Source organism: Oncorhynchus tshawytscha, linkage group LG10 (genome assembly GCF_018296145.1).
Source record: "Oncorhynchus tshawytscha isolate Ot180627B linkage group LG10, Otsh_v2.0, whole genome shotgun sequence".
Classification (NCBI taxonomy): domain Eukaryota; kingdom Metazoa; phylum Chordata; class Actinopteri; order Salmoniformes; family Salmonidae; genus Oncorhynchus; species Oncorhynchus tshawytscha.
The window spans coordinates 24,548,993-24,571,165 of record NC_056438.1 but is presented as its reverse complement, the minus strand read 5'-3'; the positions used below and the strand labels follow the sequence as shown (position 1 = coordinate 24,571,165).

Sequence of the window (22,173 nt, the reverse complement as noted above, 5' to 3'; positions counted from 1 at the left end):
CAAAATAGAGACACACAGACAGACTGTAACAATCTTCTTCATCTGATGAGGAGAATGAAAGATCGGACCAAAATGCAGCATCGTAAGTGTCCATTTTAATGAAATATAACTGAACACTGAATACAAAATAACCAAAGTGAACCAATGAAAATGGAAACAGTTCTGTACGGTGAAACACAGACACAGAAAACAACTACCCACAAACCATAGTGGGAAAACAGGCTGCCTAAGTATGGTTCTCAATCAGAGACAACGATTGACAGCAGCCTCTGATTGGGAACCATACCAGGCCAAACATAGAACTATAACACATAGAATGCCCACCCCAACTCACGCCCTGACCAAACTAAAATAGAGACATAAAAAAGGAACTAAGGTCAGGACGTGACACAGACACATCTGCATAGTGTGAACAAGCACTGTTAAAGGCTACTAGTAAAATACAGAAGTGTGGCAAAGTAACCTATACTAAAGAATATAATACAATAATAGAATGCACAATACTTGCACTCAAAAAAAATGCTTTAATTGTATTCCATTGCTTCCTTTATATAACAGGATTGGGCAGATGGTGTTTGGGTAACAGGAGTCCTATATCACATTGTTGTACAACTGATTTCAGTTCTTCATAATCGTCAAGCAGTGTTGTAGGCCTAATAGTTGCCACATTGCTGGCGTCCGTAGGCTGTGTGTAGCTTATAAGCAGTAGGCTATCAGCCTGTATAAATAATATAAAAATGCATATGACTCTTTTCCACACCTGAAACCAGTATGGTAACCGACTTGAAACCACATTAGTAAAGGCATATCCCAGTGGGCATACAATGTGATGAAGACATATTTTTCTGGTTAGAATTTGGTCGAGACGCCTTATAACCAGATCACAACCAGATTAAGACATTTTTTCATGACACCAATTAATAGACACCAGCCTACATAAAAAATGTGCATAGTGTTTGTGGGCCATGCACCCAGTGGATGTAAGACACTATAGAACCATTATAATGATTAAAATGTGAGTGGTTTTTTTCAGCAGGGTTTGCATGACTCAGTTTAGCACAGTTGGCAAACAACAGCTGGCAGAGTGCACCAAAGTGGGTAAGGGTCTCAAGGCATATGGTACCCAATGAACACGGTGTGCTCAGGCCTATTCCGTTTGAGACTCGGCACTACATTTGAGTCATTTAGCAGACACTCTTATCCAGACTGACTTACAGTTAGTGCATTCATCTTACGATAGCTAGGTGGGACAACACCATATCACAGTCACAATTGTCCTCAATAAAGTAGCTATCAACAAAGTCAGAGCTAGTAAGGGGGAAAAAGTGTGAGTTAATTCACGAAAGGAAAAACATATATATACAGTTGAAATCAGAAGTTTACATACACTTAGGTTGGAGTCATTAAAACTCGACCTCAGAAAAAAAAATGTAGACCCCCACAAGCCTGGTTCATCTATGGGAGCAATTTCCAAACACCTGAAAGTACCACATTCATCTGCACAAACAATAGTACGCAAGTATAAACACCATGGGACCACACAGCCGTCATACCGCTCAGGAAGGAGACACGTTCTGTCTCCGAGAGATGAATGTACTTTGGTGCAATACCAGAACCGCAGAAAAGGACCTTGTGAAGAAGCTGGAGGAAACAGGTACAAAAGTATCTATATCCACAGTAAAACGAGTCCTATATATCGACATAACCTGAAAGGCTGCTCAGCAAGGAAGAAGCCACTGCTCCAAAACCGCCATAAAAAAGCCAGACTACAGTTTGCAACTGCACATGGGGACAAAGATCGTACTTGTTGGAGAAATGTCCTCTGGTCTGATGAAACAAAAATAGAACTGTTTGGCCATAATGACCATCGTTATGTTTGGAGGGAAAGGGTCATGCTTGCAAGCCAAAGAACACCATCCCAACCGTGAAGCATGGGGGTGGCAGCATCATGTTGTGGGGGTGCTTTGCTGCAGGAGGGACTAGTGCACTTCACAGAATAGGTGGCATCATGAGGAAGTAAAATTATGTGGATATATTGAAGCAACATCTCAAGACATCAGTCAGAAAGTTAAAGCTTGGTCGCAAATGACCCCAAGCATACTTCCAAAGTTGTGGCAAAGTGACTTAAGGACAACAAAGTCAATGTATTGGAGTGGCCATCACAAAGCCCTGACCTCAATCCTATAGAAAATGTGTGGGCAGAACTGAAAAAGCGTGTGCGAGCAAGGAGGCCTACAAACCTGACTCAGTTATATCAGCTCTGTCAGGAGGAATGGGCCAAAATTCACCCAACTTATTGTGGGAAGCTTGTGGAAGGCTACCCGAAACATTTGACCAGAGTTAAACAATGTAAAGGCAATGCTAACAAATACTAATTGAGTGTATGTAAACTTCTGACCCACTGGGAATGTGATGAAATAAATAAAAGCTGAAATAAATCATTCTCTCTCCTATTATTCTGATATTTCACATTTTTTAAATAAAGTAGTGATCCTAACTAACCTAAGACAGGGAATTTGTACTCTGATTAAATGTCAGGAATTGTGAAAAACGGAGTTAAAATGTATTTGGCTAAGGTGTATGTAAACTTCTGACTTCAACTGTATATATATTTAGCTGTTGAAGCCATTTGTTGTAGCTAGCTAGCTTTTTGATATAGGTTTAGTTAATGACAGTAAATGTGTGTGTATTCTATCTGTGTGTGTGTGTGTGTGTGTGTGAGAGGGAGAGGTAGAAGAAAGAGAGATGATCACAATAACTTTAGAAAACATTGTTATGTCAACATTGTGTGTGTGAGAGAGAGGGATGGTTGGTAAATACACACATATGAAACATTGATTTTGTGTGTGTGTGTGTGTGTGTACCCCAATTTGGATGTGAAGATTTCTTGATTCCCTCTTCAAGAGGGCTCTTGTATTTTTGTGTATTTTGTATTTGACAATACGATACATTTTCAGATACTATGCCTGCTCCCCCTCAACACTCATTCTAACTTCACACCTTTCAACTGCCTTTTTCCATTCATGATTCTCTTTTGTTGCAGGAATCTTCTATCATGGATGGAAGGATGGAACAAAGGGAAGAAGTACAGAAGTTATTCATCCTGCTGACAAAGTAATGTAAATAGACAGCAAAACATAGAAAGAGAGCCTATCTGTCTGCCTGTCTCTGTCTGTCTGCCAGATTGCTGAGGGGCAACATAGTCAATGTACTTGCTAGACTAAGTGAAAACTTTAGGTAATGGCTAATCATGATCCATCTCCATCTTTACAGTTCCTAAAACATGCCAATGACCTGATGCATGGCCTCTACAGCAGTTCTTGGCCACCCTCTCAGTTATTAGTGACCTATTCTATTCCTATTCTAATATACGTTTGTAAAGGAAATAAAATCTTCTTTTTTTTGCCACCCTTCTGTTCTGATTCAACAGACACCTCCCCTGGTGGGTCATGTACATTTTCTACCATTTCTCTTATCCATTCTCCCTGTCGCTCACTAAAACTCACACACACACGTGCACAGTTACAGAGAACAGAAAGAGATTTGACAATTACACCCCTTTCTAACAATGTTTGTTGCCGCAATGATATGAAAGACAACTTGTGAAAAATATAATATTTTATTGTATCTATATTTTCTCTTTAAACATAAAAATGATCATTATCAAACTAGGCTAATTTTGATATCCTCTTTCTTGTTTCAGATTGATGATAAATTCATTAATGTCCCACTTCAATATAAAGGCACAGAGGACAAAACATGCCATTGCTACCATTCCTCCATTCCATTGAAGTTGGTAAGTTAATGTGGGGTTGCGACCATTGACATGGACAGTGAGACATTTTTAGTAGAATCTGTTACAAATATTTGATTGTGCATTACTGTTCTGTCATGTCCTGCATGCCCACATTATGCCAGTTGTTTATGTATTGCTTACTGTAAGTGTCATTGATTGGTTGATTTGTTGGTGGAGGAGAATACAAAGTATGTATATGAGCAAGTTGCTCTTTTTTGAAGACATCTCTAAGCTATAACTGCCACAAACTTCTTTAACTAGTACCATGGAAATACTTTTAGTCAGCTAAGTCCAAAGTTTTGTCAGGAATGTCATTTTCTAGTTATTTTACAATCTCAAATTGATGAAGTTGTAATGTGCTGATTCGCTTCACTGCAGATCTGACCCATCACACCACTCTTCAAGAGGGCCACTATGCTTCAGATCGCCTTCTGTGCTCTGAGGTCCAGGATGAGGATCTACTCATTCTAATTAGTACAACAAAACAATTGGCTTTATATAGTCTCGTTATTGTTATTTTATTGTGATATTACTTGACTGTATTTTGTAAATATTTTCTTAAAACTGCATTGTTGGTTAAGGGCTTGTAAGTAAGTAAGCAGTTCACGGTAAGGTCTACACATGTTGTATTCAGCGCATGTGACAAATACATTTAGATTTTATTTGATGATATATATTCTGTCCCAGTCTCTCTATGCATGTAATGTCTTTGGGTGAATTATGAAACAATTACTGTATGCAGAATGGGGATGTAGATTTGTTTTTGCCATTGCTTTATCTATATCTAAATGTAAGAATATGTTGCAGATTTAAACTTGAATTGATGCCTATGGTAACAAATAGAAATGTAATTATCAATGTTTTCAATATCAAACTTTGTCCTCTGCAATACTTTTTACAGTACGTAATAAACTGTTACCAGGTCATGATGAGGTCTTAACTATGACCAGTGAATAATATAGCACATAATATAGTGGTAAAAAATTATGACCAGCTGGTCATATGTTGGTCAGAAAAAAAGTCACATTACATTTTTTATTTATTTTCAACCAGTTTGCGACCAGAACAAGACCTATTAAAAACACGTTAAACTAACATATTCTGAACCAGTGTTGCCTACTGGGTATTACCTGCTTGATTGACGGTGAAAAGTACCGTGAAACTCCTCCCTTCACTCGCAGGCAGTTGGGATTGCTTCCTATGCAAACGTGTCTCAGTAGAGTACAGCACAGTCGGTTGCAGTAAATACAGTGCTCCAGAGGCGGGGTTTGACCTCGCAGCTCTGAAAACATCACTAATCCAATATTTCAGGTGCGGAAGCCGACCATTGCTCAAACTGCAACAGAAACACACACGACTCTTAAAACCGGTATACTGCAAGTGAATGGGAGGGCTTGTGACAAAAACTGGAGTTCTGATTGAAGAAAGAGTCCGTAACCGTAAAGACGATTACAGCTAAATTGTTACACGTGCTATTCTCTTAGTTATGTGGTTTCATTTATAACGCGACATTAATAATTTTAACCACGCGCAACGACTGCTGGAATTGGGACACTAGGCTACGTCAATTTCCACTCTGGTTTCACTGAAACTCCAGCCGTTCCCAGTTCAAGAACTAACACAAAATACATTTGGAAGATCCTGCCGATTTCCTACCTTGGATTTACCTACTGCTGGAGATATTGGTCATTCTTTAAAAAGGTGAGTGTTAGTGTTCTTTTGGTTTAGGTTGGGTTGTTCTTCAAACTTTTCCCTGGTCATTTTCCTGTATCAATTGTGTTTTCAAAACAACTGGGAACCCGGAAAAAACGATGTCAAATCATGACGTCAATGGTCTTGAGGTCGGATCTCGGAGTTCCTAGTTGTTTTGACTGTGGCAGAACGCGCATGAGGCGGAAATGTACCTGAATTACAGGTAAACTCATCTGAAACGTATGATATCGCTGATTAACTTCCGATGTTATTCAAAACAAAAACGTCAACAATATGGATTAGTGCGGTATCCGTAGTGCTTCTATAACTGCGTGAAATAAAAGCCTACATCTTATTTCTATAAGAACCTATCCTAAATATTGTGAAAGTACCCGGCTTAGCAACAATATTTAATTATTGCATTTGGGACATTGTAGCAACATAACATATGAAAAAAGACTAGTCTAGCATGTCCCTTACCGGTTTACACTGACAACAATTCCGCAAAGTTTACTTAGGTTATTGAAACTCAAACTTAAGTCCCTCAGGCTATGCGATATTTTGTGAGCCTAGTCAATCGTGTAAAGTTTTAAAATCCGCTACAAGTAGGCCAAAATACTGTTGTAATTGAAACCAATACATGTGACAGGTTATTAAAAATAATCATGCAGATCTACGCTCAAGCATTTCCATTAATTTGCACAAGTTACATCAGACTGTTAGTTCAAGTAGGCCCGCAGTGTTTCCCAACTCCAGTCCGAGTACCCACCAACAGCACACATGTTTTGTTGTAGCCTAGATAAACTCACCTGATTCAACTGAGGGCTTGATAATTAGTTGACAAGTTGAATCAGGTGTGCTGGTGATGGGTACTCGAGGACTGGATTTGGGTTAACACTGCAAGCCTACTTGAATTGACATAGCCTGATGCAGCCTGTGCAAATGAATGGAAATGCTTGAGCGTAGATCTGCATGATTATTTTAATGCAGGATCCAGCAACATTGACTAAGTAACCTGTCAAATCCAAAAGTTTCATTTTGTTTAAACTATTGCATTGGTTGGGGGCACTCAAGGACTGGATTTGCGAAACACTGTTAGGTATCAACCATTTAATTATAGATTTGTGCCATTATCTGAGAGAAATGTGCTTGTAATAATCTGGAATGAATTGGAGAAGAATTTTCTACTTCCAAACTGATTTGACTGTACTAAAGTAAAGTAACTGTCCAGTGAAAATCTCACTTTAAAGTTCATATTATGATAACTCATACCTAAAAATGTTGTTGACTCGTCCTATACTCGTATGTGGCCAAAGCATAAATTGGAGAAAAAAACACTCATCTCGAACAGACTTTCAAAAATGGTTGCTATTTCCTCATAGAGTATGATGTCATACTCCTGAGAAGGATAAGCGGCCCAAGCAGCGGTCTACTTACATTCATATTTTTAATGACCGGTATACTCCCATACCATTCTGTAGTTGGGTAAACGCTCACACTATTCCAACCCAGAAACAACATAGGCCTTCTTAATGACCATTTGTTTTGGAAGAATAACTATTTCACTCGTATAATTAATGAATTATAGGTCATGTAGAAATCTGGAAACACAAGACAGTTACTTTAGCATACCTTTTTATATTTGTCATGTGGACCAGCACTAGTTTCTCAACACTGCCAATAACAAAGTTGTTTTAACATGATTATAGCATGATTCACTTTTACAGAACATTCAGCAAACATCTGAGTGATAAGCAGACAGTCAATTAGTCATTTTACCACATAGCGTCGTGCTTTTGAAATACTGTGTCTTTTTGTATGACCAGTGAGTACAATTTGTACTCAACTCCCGAGTCCCCAGTGAGTTTCAGTGATATGCATTGTTCTACGACACCTTCTTTTCCCCCGGAAGCCTTGCTAGCAAATGAACACCTCATCCTGTCATCAAACATCAGACACCTCAAGAATATTCCCTTGATTGTGTGATTTTGGCCATTATTAGATAGCTGTCTTTTTATATTCCTCACAGGCATTAAGCTCATTCAAACCTTGAGTTGTGTGTAAGGTATTACAAACAAATGAAAATCTTATCAGAAACTAATGGTTTAGAATTGAGTATATTAAATTGTACTTAATATACATTGTGGGTTTGTCTGATTGTTTGAATTATTTAGATGTGAGAAAGGGTGGTATTCACGTTAAGAATAAACCCAATTGGAAGGTGTTACGATTAGCCTACTTATCTATCGTGGGACAAAAATAAGCCTAGAGGGTGGCAGGGTTGGATCTTCACATTTTACGATGCTCCAATTTCAGTTTAATTGATAGGAAAGATACTTTGATTCAGGACAAGGTAGCAAATGTCTTTCCATCACAATGAATATATTGGAAAGAAGACTTCATTCAGAAATTATGGATTACTCATTCTCTATTTTACATCACATATACACACACTCCTCAAGATAACACATCGACATTTGTATTATCCTGCTGTGACATAAATGACCTGTATTCTACACCGCTAGATAATGCTGTGCTGTTTTTAGCCCACAATGTATTTTCATCATACCAAACTTTACTGTGGGATATTTTCATTGGAACCCGTAGATTAGAAGATAATGGCATGTTGAAAAAACAGCGAATGTTTGTAGCAGCGTGGCCCATGTTACATAATTCATTTCCCAGAGTTGTTTCAGAGGACTATGTCAGTTCACTGTTGTTGTCTATGGAAGTTTGCTGGTGTGATATTTATTTACGTACTATCACTGGGATAGTCAAATCGAGTACCAATTGGACGAGAGAAAGTGCTAACTCTCAATGGAGTGCAGTTCACTAGCGAGTTCCCATAGATAATCAGCGCTATTGGAGGTTTGATTGAAGGGTACCTGGCATGGATGATTACTTGTGTCCCATTTGTTGGCCTATGTCAGCAGCTGCATCATCCATTCATTAAAGCCTCACTCTGTAGGATGTAGGACCACCAACTAAACTGAAAATCCATTCACTTTTTCACTGTAGTGCTAAAAAATGCCATTCCATGAGAGCAACATTACTTTTTAAAACATGTTTTGAAGCTATACATATTTTGCTTATAAATTACTGAAATCTTAGACTGTGGCATTAAACAAGGGCTGTGCCAGAGTGCACTTAAACCACCTGACCTCCGCATGCAGCATTTCATTTAGCTGCTGGAACAGAATAAACTCATTCATCTGTTTTAAAAAGGGAGAGAAAGTTTTTGGCCAGCGCTGTCGCGCTGACATTTATTGGCAAGTCATGGGAAGCAGTGAGACATTTAGGAAGTAGTCTGAACAGTCCAAGGGAGGATGTTATATTTCAATCAGAGCCTTAAAAAAAATGCAGGGTCCGGTTTTGGGAACATGTACTTTTGTTCTCTCCCTTTTCCATTGTCGCTGTGACAGAAGGGGGTCGTTCATTGAGTGACTCAGCGAGGTGTGGGTGACCTGTTCAGTTTCACAGGGTTCAAAGTGGCGACGTGTGCTGGAATGCAGCGAGCTTTTGGCAGGAAGGCCACTCGAAACGTCCGCTTGCATTGTTTCCCCAGTCTCCAGTCCCCAGGGAATTTACCAATGTTTTGTATCGTTCTGTTATTTCTTGATTTTCAACAGAAAATTATTTTATTTCCCCATAGTTGAGCAAGGTTTCCTAGTAGTCAGCTTTCATTATTACATGGTCTAAAATGTTTGAGGATTTTATTTGTTTCATCCGCAACATCTAGGGATTGTGATATACAAGCGTTTTTGACTGAAACCAATGGAAACCAACATTTGTGTATGAAGCAAAATGAGGCAGATGCTGACTGAGTGTGAGGGACAATGTCAATAAATGTCGGTTCGCTCTTCACTTTCTGACCTCGCTGCTTTTCAGCACCACAGTTACGCCTGGTGGCAGCTTTAAATGAATTATTTAGTGAAGTATTGAGTGCACGTTGGAAATGGTCAGCACAGAGAAGGTCAGCTTGACTGACCGGTGTCAAGTTGCTGAGACAAGTCTCCTACTAAGTGCTTTCATGCTAAATGTAGACCTATGTCACTCCATTTGGGAATATCAATCCATTTTTCCATTGATGAAGACGACACAAACAAACCGTGATGACAATGTGCAACTGTCAGCCACACGTGGGAGAAATCTCTCCTGTCAACCTTAAAAAAAACAACGCTATTTTCTGTAGGCTTGGGTGGCTTACCGCATACTGGGGTATATGGAGAACACCACGCAAAGATTTATTTTTCAATACCGTCAACTATTTTATTTGAAGATTTAAAAAAAATACTTTTAACATTTGTAGCTATTTAAAAAATGTTTTGTATTTTACTCCCTTTTTCTCCCCAATTTCAATCTTGTCTCATCGCTTCAAGTCTCCAACGGGCTCAGGAGGCGACGGTTGAGTCACGCGTCCTCCGAAACATGACCCTTCAAAACGCTCTTCTTTACACCCGTCTGCTTAATTTGGAAGCCAGCCACACCAATCAATCAAATTTATTTATAAAATTATTATTATTATTATTTTCAGCTGATGTCAAAGTGCTATATAGAAATCCAGCCTAAAACCCCAAACGGCAAGCAATGCAGGTGTAGAAGCACGGTGGCTAAACTTTGTCAAGAGAGGCTTTATTACTGCCCATTTTGTGAGTTTCGTACACATCTGGTGGATGCAGAGCTGTTTATTGTGTTCAATATAGGAGGGCCAAGCACAGGAAGCAGCTCTTTCAGTAGTTTAGTTGGAATAGGGTCCCGTATGCAGCTTGAAGGTTTAGAGGCCATGACTATTTTCATTAATGTGTCTAGAGATATAGTATTCAAAAACTTGTCTCCCTTGATCCTAGGTTCTGGCATTGTTGTGCAGACTCAGGACAACTGAGCTTTGGAGGAATACACAGATTTAAAGAAGAGTCTGTAATTTGCTTTCTAATGATCATGATCTTTTCATCAAAGAAGTTATGAATTTATCACTGCTGAAATGAAAGCCATCCTCTCTTGGGGAATGCTGCTTTTTAGTTAGCTTTGCCACAGTATCAAAAATAAATTTAGGATTGTTCTTATTTTCCTCAAGTTGGAAATGTAGGATGATCGAGCAGCAGTGTGGGCTCTTCGATATGGCACGATACTGTCCGTCCAAGCTAGTTGGACGACTTCCAGTTTTGGTGTAGCGCCATTTCCGTTCCAATTTTCTGGAAGCTTGCTTCAGGGCTCAGGTACTTTCTGTATACCAGGGAGCTAGTTTCTTATGGCAAATGTTTTTTGTTTTTAGGGGTGCAACTGCATCTAGGGTATTACACAAGGTTAAATTGAGTTCCTCAGTTTGGTGGTTAACTGATTATTGTATTCTGACGTCGTTGGGTAGGTGGAGGGAGTCTGGAAGGGCATCTATGAATCATTGGGTTGTCTGAGAATGTATAGCTTGGTTGGGGTCTGAGCAGATTATTTGTTGTGTTTGCAAACTTAATAAAATGGTGGTCCGATAGTCCAGGATTATGAGGAAAAACATTAAGATCCACAACATTTACTCCACCGGAGAAAACTAGGTCCAGAGTATGACTGTGACATTAAGTAGGTCCGGAGACATGTTGGACAAAACCCACTGAGTCGATGATGGCTCCGAAAGCCTTTTGGAGAGGGTCTGTGGACTTTTCCATGTGAATATTAAAGTCACCAAAAATTTGACTATTATCTGCCATGACTACAAGATCCGATAGGAATTCAAGGAACTCTGTGAGGAATGCTGTATGTGGCCCAGGAGGCCTGTAAACAGTAGCTATAAAAAGTGATTGAGTAGGCTGCATAGATTTCATGACCAGAAGCTCAAAATATTTAAATTGATTTAAATTTGCTATCGTAAATGTTAGCAACACCTCCGCATTTGGGGGATGCGTGGGGGGATATGGTCACTAGTGTAACCAGGTGAGGCCTCATTTAACACAGTAAATTCATCAGGCTTAAGCTATGTTTCAGTCAGGTCAATCATATCAATATTGTGATCAGTGATTAGTTAATTGACTATAACAGCCTTGGAAGTGAGGGATCTAACATTAAGTAGCCCTATTTTGAGATGGGAGATATCACAATCTCTTTCAAAAATGACCGGAATGGAGGAGGAGGTCTTTATTCCAGTGAGATTGCAAAGGCGAACACCACCTTGTTTAGTTTTGCCCAACCTATATCGAGGCACATACTGTAAATGCAACATGTAAAGTGTTGGTCCTAGAGGTCACCCGATTATGATTTTAACGCCGATACCGATTATTGGAGGACCAAAAAGAGCCGATACCGATTAATCGGCCGATTTATTTTTTTACTTACATTTATTTATTTGTAATAATGACAATTACAACAATACTGAATGAACACTTATTTTAACTTAATATAATACAGCAATAAAAATCCATTTAGCCTCAAATAAAAAATGAAACATGTTCAATTTGTTTTAAATAATGCAGAAAAAAAGTGTTGGAGAAGTAAAAGTGCAATATGTGCCTTGTAAAAAAGCTAACGTTTGAGTTCCTTGCTCAGAACATGAGAACATATGAAAGTTGGTGGTTCCTTTTATGAGACTTCAATATTCCAAGGTAAGAGGTTTTATGTTGTAGTTAATATAGTATTTATATGACTATTTCTCTCTATACCATTTGTATTTCATATACCTTTGACTATTGGATTGTCTTATAGGCACTATAGTATTGCCAGTGTAACAATATAGCTCCCGTCCCTCTCTTCACCCCTACCTGGGCTCGAACCAGGAACACATAGACAACAGCCACCCTCGAAGCAGTGTTACCCATCGCTCCACAAAAGCCGCGGCCCTTACAGAGCAAGGGGAATAACTACTCCAAGTCTCAGAGCGAGTGACGTTTGAAACGCTATTAGCGTGCACCCCACTAACTAGCTAGCTATTTCACAGCGGTTACACCAGCCATTAGGCTGATAGGCTTGAAGTCATAAACAGTGCTGTGCTTGCGAAGAGCTGCTTGCAAAACGCACAAAAAGTGCAGTTTGAATGAAAGCTTACGAGCCTGCTGCTGCCTACCACCACTCAGTCAGACTGCTCTATCAAATCAAAATCATAGACTTAATTATAACATAACACACAGAAATACGAGCATTTGGTCATTAATATGGTAACATCCGGAAACTATCATTTTAGAAAACAAAACGTTTATTTCAGTGAAATACGGAAATGTTCAGTATTTTATCTAGCGGGTGGCATCCCTAAGTCTAAATGTTCTTGTTACATTGCACAACCTTCAATGTTACGTCATAATTACGTAAAATTCTGGCAAATTAGTTTGCAGTAAGCCAGGCGGCCCAAACGGTTGCATATACCCTGACTCGCCGTGCAATGAACGCAAGAGAAGTGACACAATTTCACCTGGTTAACATTGCCTGCTAACCTGGATTTCTTTTAGCTAAATATGCAGGTTTAAAAATATATACTTCTGTGTATTGATTTTAAGAAAGGCATTGGTGTTTATGGTTAGGTACAGTCGTCCAACGATTGTGCTTTTTTTGCAAATGCGCTTTTGTTAAATCATCCCCCAGCGTTGCATCGATTATATGCAACGCAGGACACGCTAGATAAACTAGTAATATCATCAACCATGTGTAGTTATAACTACTGATTATGATTGATTGTTTTTTATAAGATAAGTTTAATGCTAGCTAGCAACTTACGCGAATGCAGTAGAAGCCAAGGTATCAGGCAGTCTCCTTGTGGAGTGCAATGAGAGGCAGGTGGTTATAGCGTTGGACTAGTTAAGGTTGGACTGGTGGACTGTAAGGTTGTAAGATTGGATCCCCGATCTGACAAGGTGAAAATCTGTCCTTCTGCCCCTGAACAAGGCAGTTAACCCACTGTTCCTAGGCTGTCATTTCTGGGATAAAATATCCCAGAAATTCGCACAAATTTGTAAACATTAGTGAGCATTTCTCCTTTGCCAAGATATTCCATCCACCTGACAGGTGTGGCATATTATGAAGCTGATTAAGCAGCATGATCATTACACAGGTGCACCTTGTGCTGGGAAAAATAAAAGGCCACTCTAAAATGTGCAGTTTTGTCACAACACAATGCCACAGATGTTTCATGTTTTTAGGGAGTATTGCAATTGGCATGCTGACTGCAGGAATGTCCACCAGAGCTGTTGCCAGATAATTGAATGTCAATTTCTCTAACAAAAGCCGCCTTCAACATCTTTTTAAAGAAGTTGGCAGTACGGCCAACCGGTCTCACAACCACAGACCACAGCGTGTAACCACGCCAGCCCAGGACCTCCACATCTAGCTTCTTCACCTGCGGGATCATATGAGACCGGACAGCTGATGAAACTGAGGGTTTGCACAACCAAATAATTTCTGCACAAACAGTCAGAAACCATCTCCGAACCTGACTGCAGTTCAGCGTCGTAACCGACTTCAGTGGCCAATTGCTCATCTTCGATGGCCACTGGCACGCTGGCGAAGTGCTGGCACGCTAGAGAAGTATGCTTTTCAAGGATGAAATGTGGTTTCAACCATACCGGGCGAGCAGTTTGCTGATGTCAACATTGTGCCCCATGGTGGGATTATGGTATGGGCAGGCATAAGCTAAGGACAACCAATAAAATCACAGTATCGAATCGCAAGACATATCGTGTCGACACCAAGGTCCCTGGCAATTCCCAGCCTTATTCCACACTGACTGTTGTCTCCTTTTGGGAAAGTCATCCATCAAGGTTGAGTCAGAGTCGGCGGGTTGCGGGGAGGGACATACTTCAGCCGTCACACAGGTGTGTAATGCGGCAGCTAGATGGGATGATGTATGGATCTGCATTGAGCAAAGGCACACTGCACCACTGTCCAACATCAAGCGTTCAGTAGAGAAAGTAGGCCAACCAAGGTTTTCAAGTTTTGCCTTTGCGTGTCTGTAAAATTAGGTAAATGACAACACATTTTCTTCCAGCGGCCACTTCTTTAACGGCAGTGTTTTGTTGTGATCATTCGCCTGACACATGTTAAATGACGACAGATCGTCTAGTAAGTTTCAAGTTCCTCGGCATACACATCACGGCGTACACATCATGGACAAACGGAATTGGTCCACCCAAACAGACAGCATCGTGAAGAAGGCGCAGCAGCGCCTCTTCAACCTCAGGAGGCTGAAGAAATTCGGCTTGTCACCAAAAGCATTCACAAACTTCTACAGATGCACAATCGAGAGCATCCTGTCGGGCTGTATCATCGCCTGGTACGGCAACTGCTCCGCCCACAACAGGAAGGCTCTCCAGAAGGTAGTGAGGTCTGCACAAGGCATCACCGGGGGCAAACTAACATGCCCTCTAGGACACCTACACCACCCGGTGTCACAGGAAGGCCATAAAGACCATCAAGGACAACAACCACCCGAGCCACTGCCTGTTCACCCCGCTATCATCCAGAAGGCAAGGTCAGTACAGGTGCATCAAAGCAGGGACCGAGAGACTGAAAAACAGCTTCTGTCTCAAGGCCATTAGACTGTTAAACAGCCACCACTAACATTGAGTGGCTGCTGCCAAAATACTGACTCAACTCCAGCTCACTTTAATAATGGAAATTGATGTAAAAAATACATCACTAGCCACTTTAAACAATGCCACTTAATATAATGTTTACATATCCTACATTACTCATCGTAGAGTACAGTATATACATATATCTACTGCATCCTGCCATCTTTATGTAATACATGTATCACTAGCCACGTTTATGTTTACATACCTTACATTACTCATCTCATATGTATATACTGTACTCGATACCATCTACTGCATCTTGCCTATGCCGTTCTGTACCATCACTCATTCATATATCTTTATGTACATATTCTTTATCCCTTTACACTTGTGTGTGTGTGTATAGGGTAGTAGTTGTGGAATTGTTAGGTTAGATTACTTGTTTGGTTATTACTGCATTGTCGGAACTAGAAGCACAAGCATTTCGCTACACTCGCATTAACATCTGCTAACCATGTGTATGTGTGAAATAAAATGATTTAATTTATTCGAAGGATCTTGCCATTACCATATAAAAGTTCAACTCCTCTTAATGAGGCCATCCATTACATCTATCCCACACTGTATCCCAGGTCACGTTTTGCTGTGTTCAAGTCTAACGGACAGCCTTGTCCTGTCAAAGATGCTGATTTACAACAGACACTCTAGCTGATTACTCAAAGGTGCTAGCCTTAGCATTTTCGCTATGTCAAGAAAACATGAGTTTGTGCTTGGAATTTGCAAGGCACCATCTAAGCAAGCCTCTCTCTTTACAAAGAGAGTCTCATAACTCCTTCCTGTGCTTTGGTCTATTCTCAAAATCCAGACCAGTGAAATGCCTTTGCTTGGCTACTCCTCAAAAGTGTAGTTTATCCTTACCAGATTTACAAACACACCTGGAAAGGGTGGCTTGTCATTTTTGTTTTGTTTTTCTCATTAATAATTCCATACGGTAATAAGTGTTGAGGGCATGGCCACATTTTCAGAAAGGCCTATTTTTGTTGAGTGTCTGGGATACAAATGACTGAGATGTTGTTGTACACAGATATGGAAAAGGAACTCAATAAATAGACATGAAAAGTGATTCATAGGCCCCTTGAAAGGCCTGCCCACTCAGGTGAATGTGCTTTTGAACTGAGATCAGGTGATGCCTATGTTTTTGATAAGTTGGTGGATTTCACTTCTGTATATTGATATACTTTCTGTTAGACACAAGGACATGGGCTTCACAAACAATCGACCATAACGAGTCTCTTTTAAATGAGCTCATTTCTGTTCGTCTGTGCAAGCCTGTGACTTTGCGACATGGAATTCCATCCTCTAGTCTAAACCGATCAAATTTCATAATAAACACAGCTTGAGGAAATGTCACCCATGCTTCAGAACTCTAAAGGAAGGGTGTGTCTCGGGTTACGCAAGGACCCATGCCATGACATCACTCGGCTCGGTTGCAGAAGAGTGGCAAATTGGAGAGCAGGCTTTCTCCAGACAGGACTGAAAGCAGGAAGCCGAGATATTTCAACACAACTGCACTCTACTCACACTCAAATCACAGGGTATTTAAAGCACCAACATCCATTTGTCTGATTAATATAATATTTTACCTTAAAAGCACAGTGGCTATTGACATGTTCTGCGGTTTTACCTTAGCTACCTGTAACCCTGACCCTGCACAGTCACTCTGTGTTATTCCACCCTTGCATCTCTGTCCCAGTTCTCACCTAGCAGGTTAGGTTTGGAATGAAAGACCATGCCTGTCTCCCTGGTGTGATAGTACTCAGCCAATCCAGGTAACAACAATGTCTGTCACTCATGCGTTGCATTGTCATGTCTTTACGGAATGCTGTCACCTGCCCTGATCACATGTGCCATATAGTAAGCACATTGACCGTAGGTCACACAGTAATGTTAATTGGTTTCTTTTCGAAACCAGTGAGAATGTAGTGACTGCCAAACTGTAATGACTAAGAAAATTATATGACACTGGTAATAACGTGATGATTGTTAATGGTGATAAATCAGCAGTTCGGTTTTAGAAACCAGAGATGGCTACACGTGATAGCATTGTTTGAAGGCACCGCTGAGCACAGGGTTGTCTTCAATGTTGAACAAGGGTAGCATAGAGAGACCTTTGTCATTCTATAAGGTTGTTGAGACACACGTACATTGGTTCTATATTGTGCTCCAGTTGCAGTCTGTCACACCAGTGTCAATTTACCTCAGACTTTGAGATACTAGAAGATAAGAGAGGTTGGCAGATTGAGTACAGTAATGTATTATCTGTGCTGTGATAAGGTAAGCATACATTAGTCATCTTTACTGTTGTTGCTGTGGATGTACTTCTTATGGAAGGGGAGTATGTCTTATGCACTGAAACCTTAATTATTATTTTATTTTTTGTCAGAGTTGGTAGTTGACCTCTAAATATGTGGTCATGATGACATGGACTTATTTTACAAGCACTTGACTGTGGGCCATTTTCTCCATAGGGATTATTTTGTTCATGGTCATCATCTATGGATGCATACTGGCTGGGCTCGAAGGGCCAACATTATGGAAGAGATTCAGTTAATTTATGTTGAGGTTTATGCTATATGTAAGATTCCAGGGAATCACTTTCTCTAATGGTGGAAATCAAGGATTTATATTGGTCTTGAGTATCGTTTCAGGGCCGAATGTGTGATTGAATTGTGATGCCGGCCTCCTTGATTTGACCTGGAGGGATGGATACATCAGGGTAATGTTTGTGAGAAGGCGGTATTAGAAATGAAGGAAATTAATCGTGGCCCCTTACAGCTGACTTGATCAATCGTTCTCAATCATTCTCCGGGCGTATTGGACATGGTGAGTAATAATTTAGTTTTTGCAACTCACTTCCTTAAATGGATGGGCACATTTGGTCAAATGTGCATTGAGAAAATAGGCTCTAAATGGATGGATGATGTGATATATTGGTGTCTGCAGGAAGCTTTTGTCCCGGTATAGACAGACATGACACACATGCATGGTTGAATGGAGAAGGTTAAGTAGAGTACAGTTTTCCACTTGCCCCTACAGCGTTGCATCTAATCACAAAGACACGAGCTCTTTAGCAACGCCAGGCTTAAGTGATTCCTTTGGAATGCTGTTGCTATGGAGGGTAGTTGCAAATGAGAGCCACAGGGCCTGAGCCTGTTGTTTTCTGTAGAGAAACTTTTTAAAAGAATGGTCAAATTCTGGTTCCAGCATAAACATACTCTATTGTAGCTGTGTGGTCACATTTCAGGACATGTTGAAAATAGTTTGAATACCAGAGAAGAAATATTGCTCGACTGGTTTTGCCGTCCCACAATCTGCTCTGCTATATTCTCAAGAGTTTAAGCTCGAGCTGAAAAAGCTGTGAAAACATCCAAATTATAAAAACAGAATCTATAAATCTTCGCTATCTCCTAGTCAAGAAAACAGCATGGTTCCCAACTTCCTAGCTATAACAGTTCTGCATACAATCACCATCTTCTCATTTATTTATTTTTTAACCTTTTATTTAACTAGGCAAGTCAGTTAAGAACAAATTCTTATTTTCAATGACGGCCTAGGAACAGTGGGTTACATTCCTGTTCAGGGGCAGAACGACAGATTTGTACCTTGTCAGCTCGGGGATATGAACTTGCAACCTTTTGGTTACTAGTCCAATGCTCTAACCACTAGGCTACCCTGCTACCCCTTATAGAGAGTTATAGAGAGGTCTCCAGTCTTACAACTTTACCCCTTTATTATAGCTAATGCTATTGGAGCAGATGCCCATTCATCATACTGTATGTGGAAAGGTTCACCACCAGAGGGAACCAAGTCTCAGTGTACCTTCCACTCTATTGATTATTGATAGTAAATAGACACTGTGTACAAAACATGTACAGCTTGAAAAATCCAGCACTTCAATATTTTGTCTTGCCCATTCACCCTTGGAATGGCACACATACACAATCCATGTCTCACTTTTTTCAAGGCTTAAAAATCCTTTTGTAACCCGTCTTCTCCCCTTCATCTACACTGATTTGAGGTGGATTTAACGGGTGGTATCCAATAAGGGTTCAGAGCTTTCACCTGGTTAATATATGTCCTGGAAAAAGCAGCTGTTCCTAATGTTTTGTACACTCCTTGAACTCTGTCCTGCCACCTCCTTTCCTTTCAATTAAGACATAGACAACCAGGTGAGGGGAGATAAGACCTAGACAGTCGGCCCTCCGTGGAATGAGTTTGACGTGCTCTAGAGAGATTGTAAAAACAGGATATATTCAATACCTGAGATGTATTGCAATGCATACATCATGCAGGAATGGACTGGGACCAGAAATTGGCCTGGGCTTTTCTATCACAACAGCCAATTTTTTTTCCCCCCCTCAAGGCACCAACTCTAGCCCAAACTTTTTTTCTTTAAGGTCCTCAGTATTGGACAAATAATTACAATTCTTGCAAAAAATATATACAAATTTTAAATAGGCCCACTGTGCAAAAAATGGACCAGCCCATCTGGTATTTGCCAGAACGGCCCTGTAGTCAGTCAGTATCTGACTGCATGACTTGATATGTCAACCAGGCACAGTACATTACTCATGGAGTGGATCTATTTGTTGATTTGTCAAGTTATGGGTTGCACTCCAAAGCTTTTGAGCTATGGAATAAAATATTTGCATCATCATGTACTCGGAGGTGCCTAACTTAAAGCAGAAGTCTGAATTGGATGTGAGCTGACAGTGGAAACTGCTGCTCAGTGTCTCATTCTAACGTGTATAGCTTCTAGATAAGTAGGATGCTCACAGGAAATGATATGATAACTTCCCTTAACCACATTCTTTGCAATATGGTAGCACTAATATGAATAGTAATACAGAGGGGTTCCGCCATTTTATTATGTGCAAAAGACTAGGTATAGAGTCCTTTGTTCCTCAGCCAACATTTTTAGAAGCTACAAACAGACCTACATGAACAGCAAAGAAACATTTGGTTTATGAAGCTCACAACTCTTTACCATCAGTATGCACATTCAATTTACTAAAACAACCCTACACCAGCATGTCCAAGGGAACAGATGACACATTGCAGACAACACTGGCAGCATTCTGGGAAAAATCTCTTCTCTCTGTCGTGGATCGATTGTTGCATTTGAAGTTCAGTGTGTCGGTATGACCTGGAGCATTAGGGCTGCACTGGTTCCAGCAATCTCACATGTTTAACAACACACTGGTGTCCTGGTTATGTTTTCGAGAGGCTATTGCAAGTAGCAGGTCAGGCCGGGCCGGGTCATGCATTGTCTGCCATGTTAGCCTAATGCTAAGTCCGCTCCAGGCTAACACTCATAAGTTGAAAGGCTTTGAGAACTACTACATGACTGAAAGACTGGCCATTGGCAAGCCGTTGGACCTGAAGGAAGGCGTGCTGCAAGTAGATAATTTGCACTACATTGTTCACTGGGCTGATGATATTACTGTGTAACTTGGCATTGCTCCCTTTCTTCTTTAGCCTTCAACTCGGTAGCTGGGGCACGACTATTATAAGTGACACGATGACGAACGGCTTAGACTTTAAATCACGTAATATGCACAGTCGACTGTAATGTCTTAGTTTGGTGGACTTTTGAGTTTGTGACCTGATTTTTCCAAGACCTAAACAATGTGATATTTGGATATCTGTAAATGATCAATAATTACTTTGTTTCCCACTCTCCATTAAATGTGTTTAGAAAGAGGGGATAGATTATATACATTTCATCTTTCAAATGTTTTATTTAGAAACATTGGGTACAGAGGACAGTCATAAAAGTTAATGGATATACTTTGTTGCTATATATATTGTAAAGAGGGTGGGGTCAACTACTGACTTTGAAATAGGTGAAGCCTGCTGTTTACTATTGCCCGAAAAAATAATTTAATAAGTGGGAAGATCCAAGAATCAATCCTTGTCCTGACTAAATGTTTTTCCATTTACGATATGTAGAATGTTAATCCTGGATGTTCATTTGTTTTCAGTGAAATGTATTATTTTATGGTGTCAAGTCTTTTTCACTCTTTATTTTATAGATCAGACCCCATTGACATACAATGGCAAGCGCTGCCTGGATAGATCTTCGCTATGGATGAAGCTTGGAAAGGCCGATCAATTCCATTTGACTGCCCTATAACATCCTGGCAATGTGGAGAGCCCCCAGAGGCACTGAATCCCCAGTGCAGAATGATCCAGGCTGGAGAATCTCTAACACCGCTACTTCAGGAGTTAAACAGCTATGCATAAGAACAATCGGACTAGCGATCAGTGACAAAATAATTTTGTCTGGATTCCAGACTTCCTAGCTAGGGACTTTCTGAAACATTTCTCCCGGTTTCTGTGACATTTAAGACCTTTCCAAGTTGTGGACAAGGTAAAATCACCTTTCTCTCAAGCTGCGGAGAGGTGGGAGTAGTCGCCCATGTGTAGCAGGACAGTAACTGCTGCTGGCGGAATAACGTAGCCTCAGACTGTCTGGGGTTCCTCTCAACGGGACGAGGGATCCCACCGCTACCACCAAGCCTCAGTCTGACTCACCGAGTGACTCCACTCACGTCAAAAGGCAGACCCTCTATCCAATGGCATGGGTCAAGTTCTTCAGGAAGCCGGGGGGCAATCTCGCCAAGTCCTACCAGCCGGGGAGCATGCTGTCTCTAGCCCCCACCAAAGGCCTGCTGAACGAGCCGGGGCAGAACAGCTGCTTTCTCAACAGTGCGGTGCAGGTGAGTCATATCTAAACAATGAATAGTAAATGATTACTGCATGTTTTCAGATTATTGCAATAAATGCTTTGTTTTTCAATGACTATATATCCAGAACAATAGGATGGAAGTAGAGACACTGTTAATATCTGATAAGGGACATGTGCATTAATGCAAATTGTATCAATGCCCAATCCCTTGATTTGAAATACCTGGTAAACCAATACAAAACATGATCTCATTTCCAGGAGGCTACATTCCTCATGTTAGCTTTGCTTATTCATAGTAAAGGACTAGACAGCATCTCCCTCTAGACAAAAAAATATTTACCACCACCAACATTACTTTATAACCTCAAAGCCAATAGCTTAGTCACTCTCTAAATGCTTCAGTACTTCCCGGCAAGTTACTGGAAGGTTGTTTTTGCCTCGTGGGAAGG

At 40.4% G+C, this 22,173-nt stretch overlaps 1 protein-coding gene across 2 annotated transcripts in view; it reads left to right on the top strand.

Annotated features, from left to right (window-relative positions):
- Nucleotides 1-5,028: 5,028 nt before the first annotated feature.
- Nucleotides 5,029-22,173, top strand: part of LOC112259976 (inactive ubiquitin carboxyl-terminal hydrolase 53) — a 62,852-nt gene continuing 45,707 nt past the window's right edge. The window contains exons 1-2 of one of the 2 annotated variants that reach the window (XM_024434727.2): nt 5,029-5,497; nt 21,069-21,755. In XM_024434727.2, the coding sequence (XP_024290495.1) occupies nt 21,612-21,755 (144 nt within the window). In that variant the 5' untranslated portion in view covers nt 5,029-5,497; nt 21,069-21,611. Of the gene's footprint in view, nt 5,498-5,653; nt 5,712-21,068; nt 21,756-22,173 lie in introns of those variants that run through there. The other variant, XM_042328393.1, reaches the window with a different exon arrangement.